Raw genomic sequence first — 15593 nt, forward strand, 5'->3', positions numbered from 1 at the left:
ATTACAAGGTTCGAGTTTTTACTCCAAGATCGATCTTCGATCAGGCTATCACCAGTTGAGAATACAAGAGGAAAACATTCCAAAGACTGCCTTTAGGACTCGCTATGGACATTACGAGTTCCTGGTTATTCCGTTTGGTCTGACGAACGCACCAGCAGTGCTCAAGGATTTGATGAACAGAGTCTGCAAGCCCTACCTCGATAAGTTTGTGATTGTGTTTATTGATGACATTTTGATTTATTCAAAGACGGAAGAAGAACATGAACAACATCTAAGGGCTATTCTAGAGCTGCTAAAGAAAGAGAAGTTGTACGCTAAGTTCTCGAAGTGCGAGTTCTGGTTACGCGAAGTTCAGTTTCTTGGTCATGTAGTTAACGGAAATGGAATTCATGTGGATCCCACAAAGATCGAGGCGATAAAAAACTGGGAGACCCCAAAGATGCCAACCGAGATTCGACAGTTCCTAGGTTTGGCTGGTTTTTATCATAGGTTTATTAAGGATTTCTCGAAAATCGCTCAACCATTGACCTCCCTCACACAAAAAGATAAGAAGGATGAATGGGGAGACAAGCAAGAAGAAGCATTTCAGTTGTTAAAGAACAAGCTTTGTGATGCACCAATCTTATCTCTACCCGAAGGCACTGACGACTTCGTGGTATATTGCGATGCCTTGCGTCACGGTTTAGGCTGCGTGCTGATGCAGCGACAGAAAGTTATAGCATATGCTTCTCACCAATTGAAGGTCCACGAGAAAAATTACACCACACATGATTTGGAATTAGGCGCGGTGGTGTTTGCTTTGAAAATCTGGCGACATTACTTATATGGCACGCGATGCATAATCTTTACTGATCACAAGAGCCTACAACATATATTCGACCAGAAAGACCTTAACATGAGACAGAGACATTGGGTAGAACTATTGAACGATTATGATAGTGAGATCAAGTATCACCCAAGGAAGGCGAATGTGGTCGCCGATGCCCTGAGTCGAAAGGAAAGAATCAAGCCCATAAGGGTTCGAGCTTTGGAGATGATCATACAAACGGACCTCTCATTGTGCATTCGTGCCGCGCAGAGGGAATCTCTTAAGGAAAGGAATATTGAGAACGAATATCTCCGTGGGATGGAGAAGCAATTGGCACCAAATGAGGAAGGAACGTTGTGCTTCATGAAACGAATTTGGGTTCCCTTGTTTGGTGGTTTGAGAAATGTTATTTTTGATGAGGCTCATAAATCTCGGTACTCGATCCATCCAGGGGCAGATAAGATGTACCAAGATTTAAAGGATTTTTATTGGTGGCCGAAAATGAAAGGCGACGTTGCGATATATGTCGGCAAAAGTTTAACTTGCGCCAAGGTAAAGGCCGAATACCAGAAACCTTCAGGTCTCCTGCAACAACCTGAAATACCCCAGTGGAAATGGGAACAGATTTCGATGGACTTTATAACGAAATTGCTAAGGATGCCCAAAGGTCATGATACGATTTGGGTAATCGTAGACCGACTGACGAAATCTGCACACTTTTTGGCAATCAAGGAAAAACACAACACTAGCAAGCTAGCTGAGCTATACCTGAGAGAGATTGTTGCACGACATGGAGTGCCTCTCTCAATTATTTCTGATAGAGATAGAAGGTTCGTGTCAAGGATTTGGCAATCCTTCCAAGAAGCATTTGGTTCTCAGTTGAATCTGAGTACTGCCTTTCACCCGCAAACAGATGGACAGAGTGAACGAACAATTCAAACGTTGGAAGACATGTTGCGAGCTTGCGTAATGGATTTGGGTGGGAGTTGGGACACTCACTTACCCTTGGTAGAATTCTCATACAACAACAGTTACCATGCAAGCATTCAAGCTGCACCGTTCGAAGCCCACTATGGACGTAAGTGTCGATCACCATTATGCTGGGCTGACACGGGTGATAGACAGCTTGTTGGTTCGGAATTGGTTCAAGAGACGACTGACAAGATTTTCCAGATCCGAGAACTCATTAAGTGTTCGTGATCGACAAAAGAGTTATGCGGACCAAAGAAGGAAACCTCTGGAATTTGAGGTAGGAGATATGGTTTTGCTAAAGGTTTCAACCTGGAAGGGTGTAGCACACTTTGGGAAGCGTGGGAAGTTGAACCAAAGATACATTGGACCATTCAAAATCCTGAAAAGGATTGGTCTGGTAGCTTACAAGTTGGACCTTCCTGCAGAGCTGAATGGCGTTCATGATACATTTCATGTATCTAATCTGAAAAAGAGTCCAACTAAAGAAACAGTCATCATTCCTGCTGACGAAGTTCACATTGACGACACACTCCACTTTCCTGAAGAACCTGTTGAGGTTACCGATTGGAAAGTTAATAAAACACGCCGGAGTAGTGTCAAACTCGTCAAGGTTCGTTGGAACGCGCGACATGGCCCAGAGTTCACTTGGGAGCGTGAAGATCGTATGAAAGCCAAATACCCACATTTGTTCCCCAAGACCCCTGCATCTAGTAGTAGAACTAAAATTCTGGGACGAAATTTTCTTAACAGGGGGAGAATGTGACAACCCTCATAATTACATGTATCCGTACAATTAATTAATTATGATTAATGCTTAATGACTGTGCTTGATTACAACTGATGATATAAACTGCTTTCTGATTTCTGTATCATACATACATGTGCATCACATTTCATACTGTCACACCATTTATCACATACAAACCTTAGTGACATACATGATGCACAAAGCACAGTTAGCACAGTTAGCGGATAACTCAGAAACATGCTGACAATGTCAGTGCATAGACAAACAGTGTTTTGAGACCCCGTAAGGGCCAGAGACAAGGTACTACATTAGTATGGAGTGTAGGGAAGTAAGTACCATAAAACTGCGTCACTAGGTGATAGTTTAAGTGCCGGAAAGTGCCTAAAACCCACTCAAAGTGAAGAATTCTACACTAATCAGCAAAAATCAACATTTTAACATGCTAGTAACATGCAAAAATATAGCAAAATGGTCCTGTATGCTTTCCTAAGTGTCAGGAATTAAAAGTGTCACAAAAGGGTACTTAAAGAACACTAAACGGAATAACTTGACACTTTAACAAACCGGTATCTAACCGAACAACCAGACATTACGCGGAACACCAAAATATTGCTAGAAGCATTGTTTTACTTTTTCTTGGCTAGTTATGGTCCCCGAACACCCTAGCATATTATACAATGCAAGATACACTTAAAACACTAGACTTTTACACTTAACTTCCACTAATTATCTTCTTACCATCAAATTTACACATGGACCCCCTCCCCCCATATAATTTACGGCCCAAGTAAGGCCCCACCTTCAAAAATCTCACAAGATTACTTATGATATTCCTTGGATTCCCAAAGATTGTGGCAAGATTTGTAATGTACTTTCAAGACACTAAACCCATTGGATATTAGAGAAGTATGGTTATAAGTAGTCTTGATCATCATCATCTTCACAACACCTTACCTCTCTTCTCCTCCCCTAAAGCGCACGACCGAGTCCCCTCCCCACCATCACCATTTTTTTTCCCAAGTTCATCCATTCTCAAGTGTACTCAAGGTGTAAGAAGCCGTATTAGAAGGTTTGGTGGACTCAGATCTTGAAGGACCTCCTTTGCTTGCTTTTATCCACTCCATTTTCATCATTGTTCTTCCCTAGCTTGAAGCTAGTAGTAACATCCTTTATAACACTTGTTACTTCATATTTTTAGTGGTTAAAAGTTGTAGTATGTTGGTTAACACAAGAACACTAAAAGACATACACTTGAATCTTGAAACATAAGAGGAAATATGATGAAATCTTGTTGAAATGATGTTGTTTAGTGCATGTATGATGTTTGATTGTTGTTACTAGAGATGATGATGTTAATCATCACATGGAACTTGCTAGATGGTGATTAAACACATAATCTAGCAAGTGGGAGGATGATCATGTAATAACATATGATGATCATCTTCAACCCAAGATGTGCTTTTAAAGTTGATATTCAGAAGGCGTATGATACGGTAGATTGGGGTTTCTTGGAAAGTATTCTTCACGGGTTTGGGTTCCACCAAAAGATGATCAAATGGGTAATGGCGTGTGTCACCTCGACCACGTTTTCTCTGGCGATAAACGGGAATCTTCATGGCTATTTTAAGGGGAAGCGGGGGTTACGACAAGGGGACCCTATGTCTCCTTATCTTTTTACGTTGGTAATGGAGGTCCTTACGTTGATCCTGCAAAAGCAAGTTGATATGTCTACCGATTTTCGATTCCATCATAAATGTGAAGAACAGAGGATTATTAACTTATGTTTTGCAGATGATCTTTTCTTGTTTGCTCGTGGTGATCCTAAATCTGCGGCTGTAATTCAAGAGTCGTTGAATATGTTCAAGAATATGTCGGGGCTGGTTCCGAGCATGACTAAGAGCACTGCTTTCTTTGGTGGAGTTCCGAATCATGTTAAAATACAAATTCAAACCATTATGCGGTTTGAGGAAGGTGTACTTCCGGTACGGTATCTCGGTGTCCCTCTTATCTCTTCTCGGTTAGTTTATCCGGATTGTAAAAAGCTGGTTGAAAATCTGGAATCGAGAATCACTGATTGGAAAGCTAAAAGCTTGTCTTTTGCTGGTCGTCTTCAACTTGTTAGATCAGTTTTAGCCTCTATGCATGTCTATTGGTCGTCTGTTCTCATCTTGCCTAAAAGAATTATTCACGATCTTGAAGATAGGATGCGAAGGTTTCTATGGGCTCAAGGAAATAACATCAAAGTTAAAGCTAAAGTTAAATGGAGTCGCGTGTGTTTGCCTAAGACAGAAGGTGGTTTGGGCATTTAGAGAATCTATGACATGAACAATGCTCTTATGGTAGCGCATATCTGGAGCCTTTTGACTCATAGGGAATCCTTATGGGTTAAATGGGTTCACTCGTATCGTATTAGGGGTAGAAGTTTTTGGGATGTGCCTATTCGGAACAACATTACGTGGGGTTGGCGTAAGATTCTCCAATTAAGGTCGATCATTCGCCAACACATCTGGATTAAATTGGGCAATGGAACTAATACGCAAGTCTGGTTTGATAAATGGGATGCCGTATGTCCATTGAGCTGATTCATCACTCCGAGAATGATAACAAATGCGGGTCTTGAGATGGGGGCTACGGTTGCGGATATGGTTCATAACGGGGGGTGGGCTTGGCCGAACTCTTGGGTAGCTAGAGTTCCGGCTTTGCAACAGCTCGAGAATGTCACGTTATTCCCACAAGTTCAAGATAGAGCTTTTTGGCGGTCTAGAAGTGGTGAAGATATGGAGTATAGCACTTTTGGGGTGTGGAATGATATTCGTGAAATCCAAGATCCGGTTGATTGGGATCGTATAGTGTGGTATCCACAGGCTATTCCTCGGCATTCGTTTCTTATGTGGCTTATCGTTTGCAAGAAACTTAAAACACAGGATATCATGTGCAACTGGCGGGCGTCGGGTAATGCAAATTATAATTTATTGTGTTGCTCCTTATGTACTTTGGGGCCGGACTCTCATGATCACCTATTTTTTGAGTGTGAGTTTGCATCTCAAGTATGGTATGGGGTTCGTGACAAAGTGGGCATGCAAATGATCGGGAAGAGATGGGACGATATCATGGATTACCTAAGGCATCATCCGGCTTCAAAACATGCTACTCACATTATTGGTAAACTAGTGGTGGCGGCATCGGCTTATTTTGTTTGGCAAGAACGTAACAACAGATTGTTCTCGGCTAACAAAAGGAATGTGGCTCAACTTATCGAGGTGGTCCTGATGACTGTTAGAATGAAACTACATACAATGAAGTTTCGAAGGACGAATAGCGTGAACCAAATCTTAAGCGAGTGGAGCCTTCCTCGTGAGTTGCTGTTAGACCAAGATGACTTTGGCTGACTTTGTTCTCGTGTGTCCGTAGCCATGGTGTGGTTACTTGCTTTTTTTTTTGGGTAAAGGGTTACCCCGGTGATTCTATTAAAATGCAACCGCAAATAAGTACAAGTAGTGAGGATGAGTTCCACACTAGTTCATATACAGGACATGCCCCATATATGTAAAACAAACACAAAAACCAACAACCAAATACCTAAAAACCCCATAACCTAGTCTACTATACATCATAACACGACATCTAGTAGACAAACATGCAAAAACCATAAAACATAATCCTCAACCACCATCATCGAAAATAAAGAAGCCACAAAACAACAGCCCCTTCAGACGAAAAGCAGACAGCCTATCCATTAGAGAACTTGGTAGAAGAGGTGCTTGCCCCTGCTTTCGAAGAAGAAGGATGAGTACCCGATGTCATAAATGCACTAGTTTCATTATATACTTCTTCAACCTCCTCTTCATCCGATTCCTGCCTGTTACTCGACGGTTTCTTCTCCACGCGACCCACAGTGGTACCTCCCTGATTACCAGTATCATCCCTCAGAATGTCAAACGGGTTAGACGTTGAAACCTGATTCTGCAACGGGCTCTTTAAGGACGATTTTGGTTTAGGGTTAACAACTGGCCTGTAAACTACCTTAGGCTTCTGATTTTTCATGTGGATGCCTTGGTTGTTCACTTTCTTCTTCTTGCCCCCTACAACCTGAAATTCATCATTATTCTTTTCAGCATCCCCACTAGAAGATACCTGAATGTTCTTCGAGCACAAGCTGTCATCATGACCAAACACACAACAAGAGGAGCACCTTAGAGGCTCCCAATCATAATCAATGTTGACTTCCGCCTTTGAATACCCACTACCATCAATATATGGGATAGCAACAGTGGGTCGCAGCTTGTCGAGTTTTCGTTGTTTTGTTATTTTGTTTGCAGTTTGTTGCGTGTTTTTTTTACTACTCTAGCAATGGCATGTCATTCTAGAGAACTGGGGTGATACATTGTCCCTCACTTGTTTTGTTTTGGTTTTGTTGAATGAAATTTAACCGGGGTAACCCTTTACCCCCAAAAAAAAAACTTGATGGATAAAAATGATTTCTTGTAAAACAATGATCAAAGTAACCTAGTGAACTTATAGATCCAAGATTTATGAATGATTCTTCTAAAAGAACCAAGTTTAAAAAGATGATTTTTGAAAGATCATAGTTTTTATTAAACCTATAGTATTTTTAGTGATAAAATAAGTGTAGAAATACTTTTGAAACAAGAAGATCTAATAAATAAACATTTTTGTGAAATATGTTTACAAGTTGTAAACATCTAAAAATTCCAAGAATGAAGTTTACCAAGTAGTAAATATATTTTGGAGGGTAACTAAGGCTACTAAACACTTTACCAAGTTACTACGCGTTTTTGTGAAAGATCAAGTTAATGTTGTATTGTAAATGGAATAGTTTTTGCACTTAGTAAGTATAATATTGTTTAGGGTTGATTGTTGATCATTATGTGTTGATTTTGAAAAGAAAATGATATGCTAAATAGCAAGGACACCTCCATTTTTAGGGGAAACTATGGCGAAATTTTCTAAAAATACAAACACTTAGAAAATATTTTCTAGGCAAGTATTTACATGTATGTTTTAAACTTTGGTTTCCCATGTAAACTTTGCCATAGGTTTTGTGACAAAAATACAAAGTATCAGAGGTTGGTTTTGTAAATAAAAATGGATAAGTATATATTTAGAATATATATTTTATATTAAAGACACTTGTGTGAATAATTGTATACTTTGTGGAATAGTTATATTATTTTAGGGTAAAATAATATAACTTAACAAATACCATGGAATTTACAATTACAAAATAATACCAAAAATTACATTGCACTTGATATTGTGAAACCAAACACTAAAACGTAACTTACAAAATATTCCGAGAAATACCTTTACAATATATTTTTGGTAAATATTATTTTGGAAACGAAAGGATTGAAAATATGATTTTTGTACATATCGACAAGTTATATCATATTTTCGACAAAAAGAAAATATATTATTTTTGGGAGATAAAAATATATTTTCCTAGTATATTTTGAAGATATATGATTTTTGGGAAAAATATATATTTTCTTGGGATACATTATTTTTGACAAATAAGTTATATATATTTTCTAAAGTATATTGTTTTAGAAATATATTATTTTGTGAATACAAATACGAGAATACGAAAAATACATGTATAAGATACCCCCATCCTTGGGAAGGAAAATACGAAATTAAATACTTGAGAAGTATTAATACGAAAATATTGATTAGACAATTATTCCAAACATTAAATATAATTTAAAGTTAAAATAATTATTATTTTAACAAATAATTATAACTTGGAATAATATTGGGAACATAAGAAACGCAACTCAAAAACGTTAAACTCTAAGCCAAGGCATGGCCCGTTCGTCGTACACTGTAGGTAGTCGTGTTAGCTGCGGAAATTTGAGTTGCCGGTACTGAAGACGCATTACTGTGAGTTCATGTCCCCCTTTTCTTTTAACTGTTTTCAGTTTTATACTTCGGGGGTGAAATACATGTTACGATTATTACAAACGTTTTATACATGGTATGATTAGCTTAAGGAGGATTTACTGCTAGATCATGTGAAAGGTGGGTACAACACTTAAGGCAATTAATCCTCGTAGTAGAACCGAGGGACATGAGTGATAGATCTATTTGGGTATAGCGAGCCCACACCCATGGGGACTAGGGTGGCCCATAGGACTATGTCTTCCAGCCGGAGGCCCGGTAACAAATCTGCTAGGTTTGAGTCTTCCTGCACCATTTCACACATACCATTGGCTTTGCAACCCATTGGTGATCTGTTTTTTTTCCTTATTTCTACATACCAGGGACATACATTCATACAGACATACTTTAAAGGTTTATACACACAGACATACACATGAACTCGCTCAACTTTTGTTGATGTTTTTCAAATTACATGTATTTCAGGGAACTAGTGGATCAGGCAGGGTATGCATGTGTCTTCAAGCTGCGTCATGAAATAAGAGATGTTATCCATGGGTGTTGAGTTTAGGGGGTGTATCCTAATCCTGGACGGGATACATGTTTCTAAACTCAGGTTTTATTTAAAGTCTTTTGTGGAGTCTTTATGAACTCAGTTGAACATGTTATGGTTTGTAACTTATTTTGGTATCGATGTTTTCAAGACAAGTATCTTGTGGTATTTTCTAAACTTTATTAATGGATGAACATCTCATGTTTTTTATCATATAGCGTTGTTATGATTGAATGCTATGGTATTAAGAAGTCATACCAAATTAACCACGTTTCCGCAAAAGTCAGGGTGTGACAATTTAAACTCAGGAAAACGTTCTATTATAGGCTTTAGACTATGCTTCCATAGTGTATCAAGAACTCCAATCCTAAACATTTCATAGTTTCTGTTTATTGTTGTATTTTCCTTTTTCTCAATTTTTTGTAGTAACTGTCTATATTTTTCCTCGAGAAGAACCATTTTTTGTTTTAATAGACTGTATTCAATCTTTTTTTTTTTGGGTAAAGGGTTACCCCGGTAAATTTTATAAATCAACTAAAATCATTACAAGGGTGTGCCAGAACGAACACACCTACTAGACTTGGCATACCAAGCCTAGGAAAGAAAATGAAAAACAACCAGAACACACAAACCAACCACAAACAGCCACTCAAACAACCACAAACAGACACAAACTAGACCCTACAGAACGATCACCTCAGCCCGGGTCTTCATCCGACGCCCTTGACGGGATTTTCCACTTTCTTAGAACACGGTTGTGGTCAGAATGACCTTTGAACTTGAAGCCCATCAACCGAAAACGCACGGAACTTTTAATCTTCTCAGATACTTGAGTAGCTGAACATTGCATCCTGGAAAATAATCTGTTATTCCTCTCTTGCCAAATAAAGTAAGCCGAAGCCGCTAGAACCAGCTTGCTAACGATATGTTCCAAGTTCGTTGAGCTCGAGTATTGCTCCATCCATGCCAAAACTGAACTCCACAACTCATTAACTTGCTTCATGTCCACCAACGATTTCACATTCATCCAAACCTGCGAAGAGAAGTTGCACGCGAAAAAAAGATGATCTCTAGAGTCACGGTCTCGCTGACATAAAGGGCAGCACATTAATCTTAGGTTTGTTTCACTACCCGCCTCCCAGACTTTCAACCTGTCTTGGGTTTTCAATTTATTCTTGATCACTAACCACAGCTGAAACGAGTGCCTCGGGATACATTGACTGAACCAGACCATGTTTGCCCAGCTAACTGTATTACTACGCAGACGAATAGCATGCCAAACTTCCATCGAGCTAAATTGCCGTTCGTTTCCCTCAAGATCTTTCCAAACCATTCGGTCATGTAATTGGGAGTTATCCCGAATAATAGTTAAGCCAATTAAAACTGGGTAAGTATCATACCAAGCTTGAGGCCATCTCCATTGACCGTTAGCATCTAATATATCCGCCACCGAAGACTGAAGGTTGAAACCTGCATTAGCAATGTGCCGCGGAGTGATAAAGTCCCTAAGAGGGCTCAAGTGACACCAGTTGTCACTCCATGCATTTGTATGAGCTCCATTTCGAATGACGTTCCATATAAATGGCCGGACCATATTGCGAATCCCTAAGAGTTTCCTCCAACCCCAACTTACGGATCCCCTACATTGGACATTCCAAAAATTCTGATGTTTAATTCTGTGAGCATAAATCCATTGCACCCATAGCGATTTCCGCTTGACAAGGATACTCCATATGTGTCTCGTAATAAGGGCCCTATTCACATCACAAATTCTTCGAATTCCTAAGCCTCCCTCCACTTTAGGAAGGCAAATGTCGGACCAAGCCACTTTGGCTTTAATTTTCCCAGCACTCCCGGCATTCCAAAGGAACCTCCGAATACGTTTTTCCAGCTCACTGACAACCCTAGCCGGAATAACAAAAACCGAAGCCCAATATATATGCATAGAAGACAGGACGGAATTGATGAGTTGAACCCTACCCGCAAAGGATAGCGTTTTTGTCATCCAATTATTAACTTTCTTATCCAAACGGTCCACTAGCATTTTGCAGTCCCCAGCACTTAACTTTGACGAAACTAGCGGCACACCCAAGTATCTTACCGGTAAGGATCCTTCCTGAAACGGCATTTCATTGAGGATCTCAGCTTTGACTTGTTGGGGAACATTACAAAAGAACACTGTACTTTTAGCCTGACTCGGAACAAGCCCCGACATACCCGTGAATAACTCCAGGGCAGCTTTAACCTTTCTAACCGAATGAACACTCCCATGAACGAAAATAAAGAGGTCATCCGCAAAAGAGACATTTATAATTCGTTGCTTTACGCACTGCGCATGGAACTTAAAAGACGTACCCGAACGAGCATTCTTTTGGAGTAATAAGGTAAGAACTTCCATAACAAGAGTGAACAAGTATGGAGACATTGGATCCCCTTGTCGAAGACCCCTTTTACCTTTAAAAAACCCGTGGAGATTTCCATTGATACTCAAAGAATACGTTGCCGTTGTGACACATGCCATAATCCATTTCACCATCGTCTTGTGAAAGCCAAACATATTAAGAATCTTCTCTAGAAACACCCAACTTACAGTATCATACGCCTTCTGGATGTCAATTTTAAACGCACATCTCGGAGCACCTTTGTTCAAGTGATAGTTGTGCATCAACTCTTGGGTTAACAGAATGTTGTCGGAGATCTGTCTGCCTGGGACGAACGCAGATTGGTTGATACTAACCAAAGAATCCAAACTCCCTTTAATCCTGTCAGTTATAATCTTGCTAATGCATTTGTAGAGTACATTACAGCATGAAATAGGGCGATAGTCAAGAACAGAATCCGGGGTATCAACTTTAGGAATAAGGGCCAAGATTGTGTGATTCAATTGTTTAAGGATCTTGCCGTTCCCAAAAAAATCAAGAACTGCATTCGTTACCTCGTGCCCCACTATATCCCACGCATTCTTAAAGAATGCTGAAGTGTAGCCATCCGGCCCCGGAGCTTTGATTTCACTTATACTGAACATAGCATTCTTTACTTCTTCCCGCGTTACTTGTCGGACCATATTAGCTGCATTCTCCGGATTAATGACATTAACAAAAACATCATCCATATTCATAAAAGTAACCTGATCCTCCTTTCCCAAAAACGCTGAATAATGATCAACTAGAGCGTGCACGGCCTCATCCCCTTCAAACCTATTGCCATTCACATCTCTAATGCACTGAATTTTGGTGCGCTTGTTCCTGCATTTAACAGAATTGTGAAAGAATGCCGTGTTAGAGTCCCCCGCACAAAGCCATTCCACCTTCGATTTTTGTTTCAAAAAACATTCCTCGTCATAGGCAGCAGTTTTGAAGTCATGGAGACACTCGAGCTCCATTTTCCGAATATTCACATCCATAGGATTAGCATCAACCTGTTCCTGGATCGCATCTAGCTTCAAACGAAGCTCAAGAACTCGCTTATGGAGGTTGCCTTGTTGAAACAGGATTTTGCGGAGGTCCGGTTTCAGGTTTCTAAGCTTACTAACAACCGAGAACATAGCAAACCCATCAATCTTCTTCGCCCATTGTTTCTCCACACAGACTTTAAATTCTGGTTTTGAAACAATAAAGTTCGGAAACTTAAATGGTTTTGGCCGAGAATTGTTAGTAACATTAGTCAACTTCAGAATGCAAGGCGTATGATCCGAGACACGATAAGGGTGATAAATAACGTAAGCATCCGGAAACAAATCTAGGCACTTAACATTACTCATTACTCTATCAATTTTCCTTAACAAGCCAACTCCTTCCTTCGGTTTCTGGTTCCATGTGAAATGGAGACCATGACCCTTAACATCTATAAGCTCCGTCTCTTCAATACACTCACAAAATTCCCGCATACCTATCGACCGACTAGATGGCCCAAAAAGCGAGTCATCTGAGCTGAGAGCTGAATTAAAGTCCCCCATGACGAACCAAGCCTTATCCGAGCATAAAAGCTTATGTCTACATAAATCCTCCCACAAGCTTCTTCGTTCTTGGTATTTATTTCTCGCATAGATAAAAGAGCAAAAAATACTCGAATTATCAGCTTTGGACCAGATCTGAGAGTGTATAACTTGATCAGTTTGAGACAAAATCATGACATCTACTACATCACTATCCCAACCGAGAATAATTCTAGTACCACGTTCACAGATTCCCCCGTTAGACGTCCAATTCCAACCTCTAAAAACATTTTTACAAACCCTATCCAGATTAACAACCTCCACATGAGTTTCTAAGATAGCACAAACCGAAACCTTGTTATTAGAAAGCACAACACGAACCTCCCTTTGTTTCAGGGGTTGGTTCAAACCCCTTATATTCCAGGATAGGATGCTAACCATGGAGACCGCTATGACCGGGAGTGCTTGCCCCCTCAGAACCCTTTCCCAGGTTGTCATTTTTCATAAAAGCCGCCATTTCCGTTGGAATTGTCTCCACTACTTCCTCAACGATCTTAGGTTGACCCCCGTTGTTACAATTACCTGTTCCCTCCCTATCATTATCTTCCTTCCCTTCCATGTCATCTATCTTCGACAATGCTTCAAACGAGTTCCGAGTTTTAACATTATCACTCTTCTTATCATTGACATTTACATCCTTTGTACCAGATGTACTCGGATCAGACTTATTGAACTTAGGCTTGTAAATGAATTTTTGCTTTTGTTTCCTTGGAACCACTCCTACTCGTACCGTCTTCCTCTTATCCGTTATAAAACCCTCATCATCCACCACAACTTGTTTAGTTTTCCTGTTCTCATTCTTCCCACAGGTTTGATCATTATGCCCAAAAATGCAACATACAGAACATCTCTGAGGTTTCCACTCATATTCCACATTGATTACTTCATTAATATATCCCTCATCTTCAAGCTTCGGGATAGCAACAACGATGCGGTCTTTAAGCTCATGGTCTGCATTAACTTCAATCAATGCCCTAGCAAAACTACTCCTGCCCCAGTTTTCCGAACACATATCCGCTGTATAACCATCCAACCGTTTTGGTTCACCAATCTTAGAAGCTAGCAAGCTTAACCCATCCTCATTATAAATCGCAATAGGCACATTATGGAGCTTCACCCAAACCGGAGCAGATTTAATTCCTTCTTTCTTAAGGCTAATGGACGGGGACCAGACGTTAAGAAATAACGGCACCTTCCTGATCAACCAAGGACCACCTTCCAACACTTTTTCCATACCCTCCTTAGTATCAAACTTAAAGAAAAAGAAACCATCCCCGTTCATCATGAGTTTATTAAAACCAAATTTAGCCCAAACATTCTTAGCATAGTACTCAACAACCGGGAACGACAACCGATTACCCAAGAAGTAACCATATAAAACATTGACAAATTTCTGTTGAGCTTTGCGGATTACCTCACGAGGGATGACAACATCAGCATCAGGTTTTGTCTCTCCAGAATCCATCTTCCGGAAATTCACCTCTTTTTTTACAACAGCAGCATTCCTTACCCTATCCGCATATGAGACCTTAACGGCAGGCTCCTCTTTATTCCGATCTGCATCAATACTTGCCTCATGAACCGGAACCGATACCTTCTCCAATTCATCAATTATGTTAATCACTCTAGGTTCCTTTTGGCCGACAGCCCTCCTCGGCAACATCGACGATCCATCAATGTTTAACGATTTAGCATCCAGACTAGCCCAAAAAGAAGACATATCACGCGAATCCTTTTGGTTCGGCTGGTTTGCATTGCTTGACTTGATAAAGACATCCCCATGCATCCTTTCAGAGAAGGACTGAAACCCTAGATCCTCTAAACTGTTATCATAAGTGTGCTCCATGCATACGAAAGAAAAAAAGAAGCAGATGACCTAAGCATGCAACGTGAAAACAAACTCAAAAACGACAAAACCTACGGCAATAATGAACGAACGGCAGAACCCTAGCAAAGCAAGAAACGAAAAGAAAAACCCTAAAATCAACGTCAAAAGATTAGAAACCAGGATTGCAATCTAGAACCCTACTTAGAGGGAACGATAACACCCCAATACCTAACCCAGATCGATTGAAAATTAAGGAAGAAGATCAAGAACAAGCTAGGGTTTTAGGAGGTCTGCCAAAATCGCCAAAATCGCCAGAGAAGCCATTTTTTCTCTGTGTTGACTGTATTCAATCTTATCTTATATATACTGTGTATTTTTTCCTTATTGTATAAGTTGTTCTTGTAACTTAGTGATTAACTCCTCGTGGGCTTTAATCACTTGTTCTGACTTTGTTTTGCCATTTCTACAAATGTTAAAAGCTACATATCCCAAAATGCTCTCTTGTAGTTTCTATAGCCTTTTGAAAATCTGTAATTTTTTTATAAATTGGGTTGGGGCATTGAATGTGTTTAGCCACCGTTTCCCATCTACTAAAAATTACCGATTTTAGTACCTCGAAAGATAACGTAATGGGTAAACTTAGGCTTTTTTTTTGGTTTTTCGGGTGTTTTTGTACTTTGTTCATAAAAATAAATGCTTAGAGCATTTAACACCTGGACTTTAAAAGTTGAGGCTTGAGTGTTGGTGCATATTTGTGACAACAGCTTAGATTTGGTCTTTGGATATCTT

The 15593-nt window shown here is 39.9% G+C and overlaps 2 protein-coding genes across 2 annotated transcripts; one reads left to right on the forward strand and one right to left on the reverse strand.

Moving 5' to 3' along the window:
• The first annotated feature begins 5125 nt into the window (after nucleotides 1–5125).
• LOC110875947 lies at nucleotides 5126–5917 on the forward strand. Its single transcript, XM_022124139.2, has one exon. It carries the CDS (start codon nucleotides 5126–5128, stop codon nucleotides 5915–5917), a length of 792 nt encoding a protein of 263 aa, XP_021979831.2.
• A 3762-nt stretch (nucleotides 5918–9679) lies between these two features.
• Nucleotides 9680–14822, reverse strand: LOC110875949. The gene is made up of 2 exons (XM_022124140.1): nucleotides 13355–14822; nucleotides 9680–13248 (listed from the first exon to the last, which is right to left on the reverse strand). Exons 1-2 carry the CDS (start codon nucleotides 14820–14822, stop codon nucleotides 9680–9682), a joined length of 5037 nt encoding a protein of 1678 aa, XP_021979832.1.
• Between the last annotated feature and the right edge of the window lie 771 nt (nucleotides 14823–15593).

Source organism: Helianthus annuus, chromosome 9, assembly GCF_002127325.2.
Source record: "Helianthus annuus cultivar XRQ/B chromosome 9, HanXRQr2.0-SUNRISE, whole genome shotgun sequence".
NCBI lineage: Eukaryota > Viridiplantae > Streptophyta > Magnoliopsida > Asterales > Asteraceae > Helianthus > Helianthus annuus.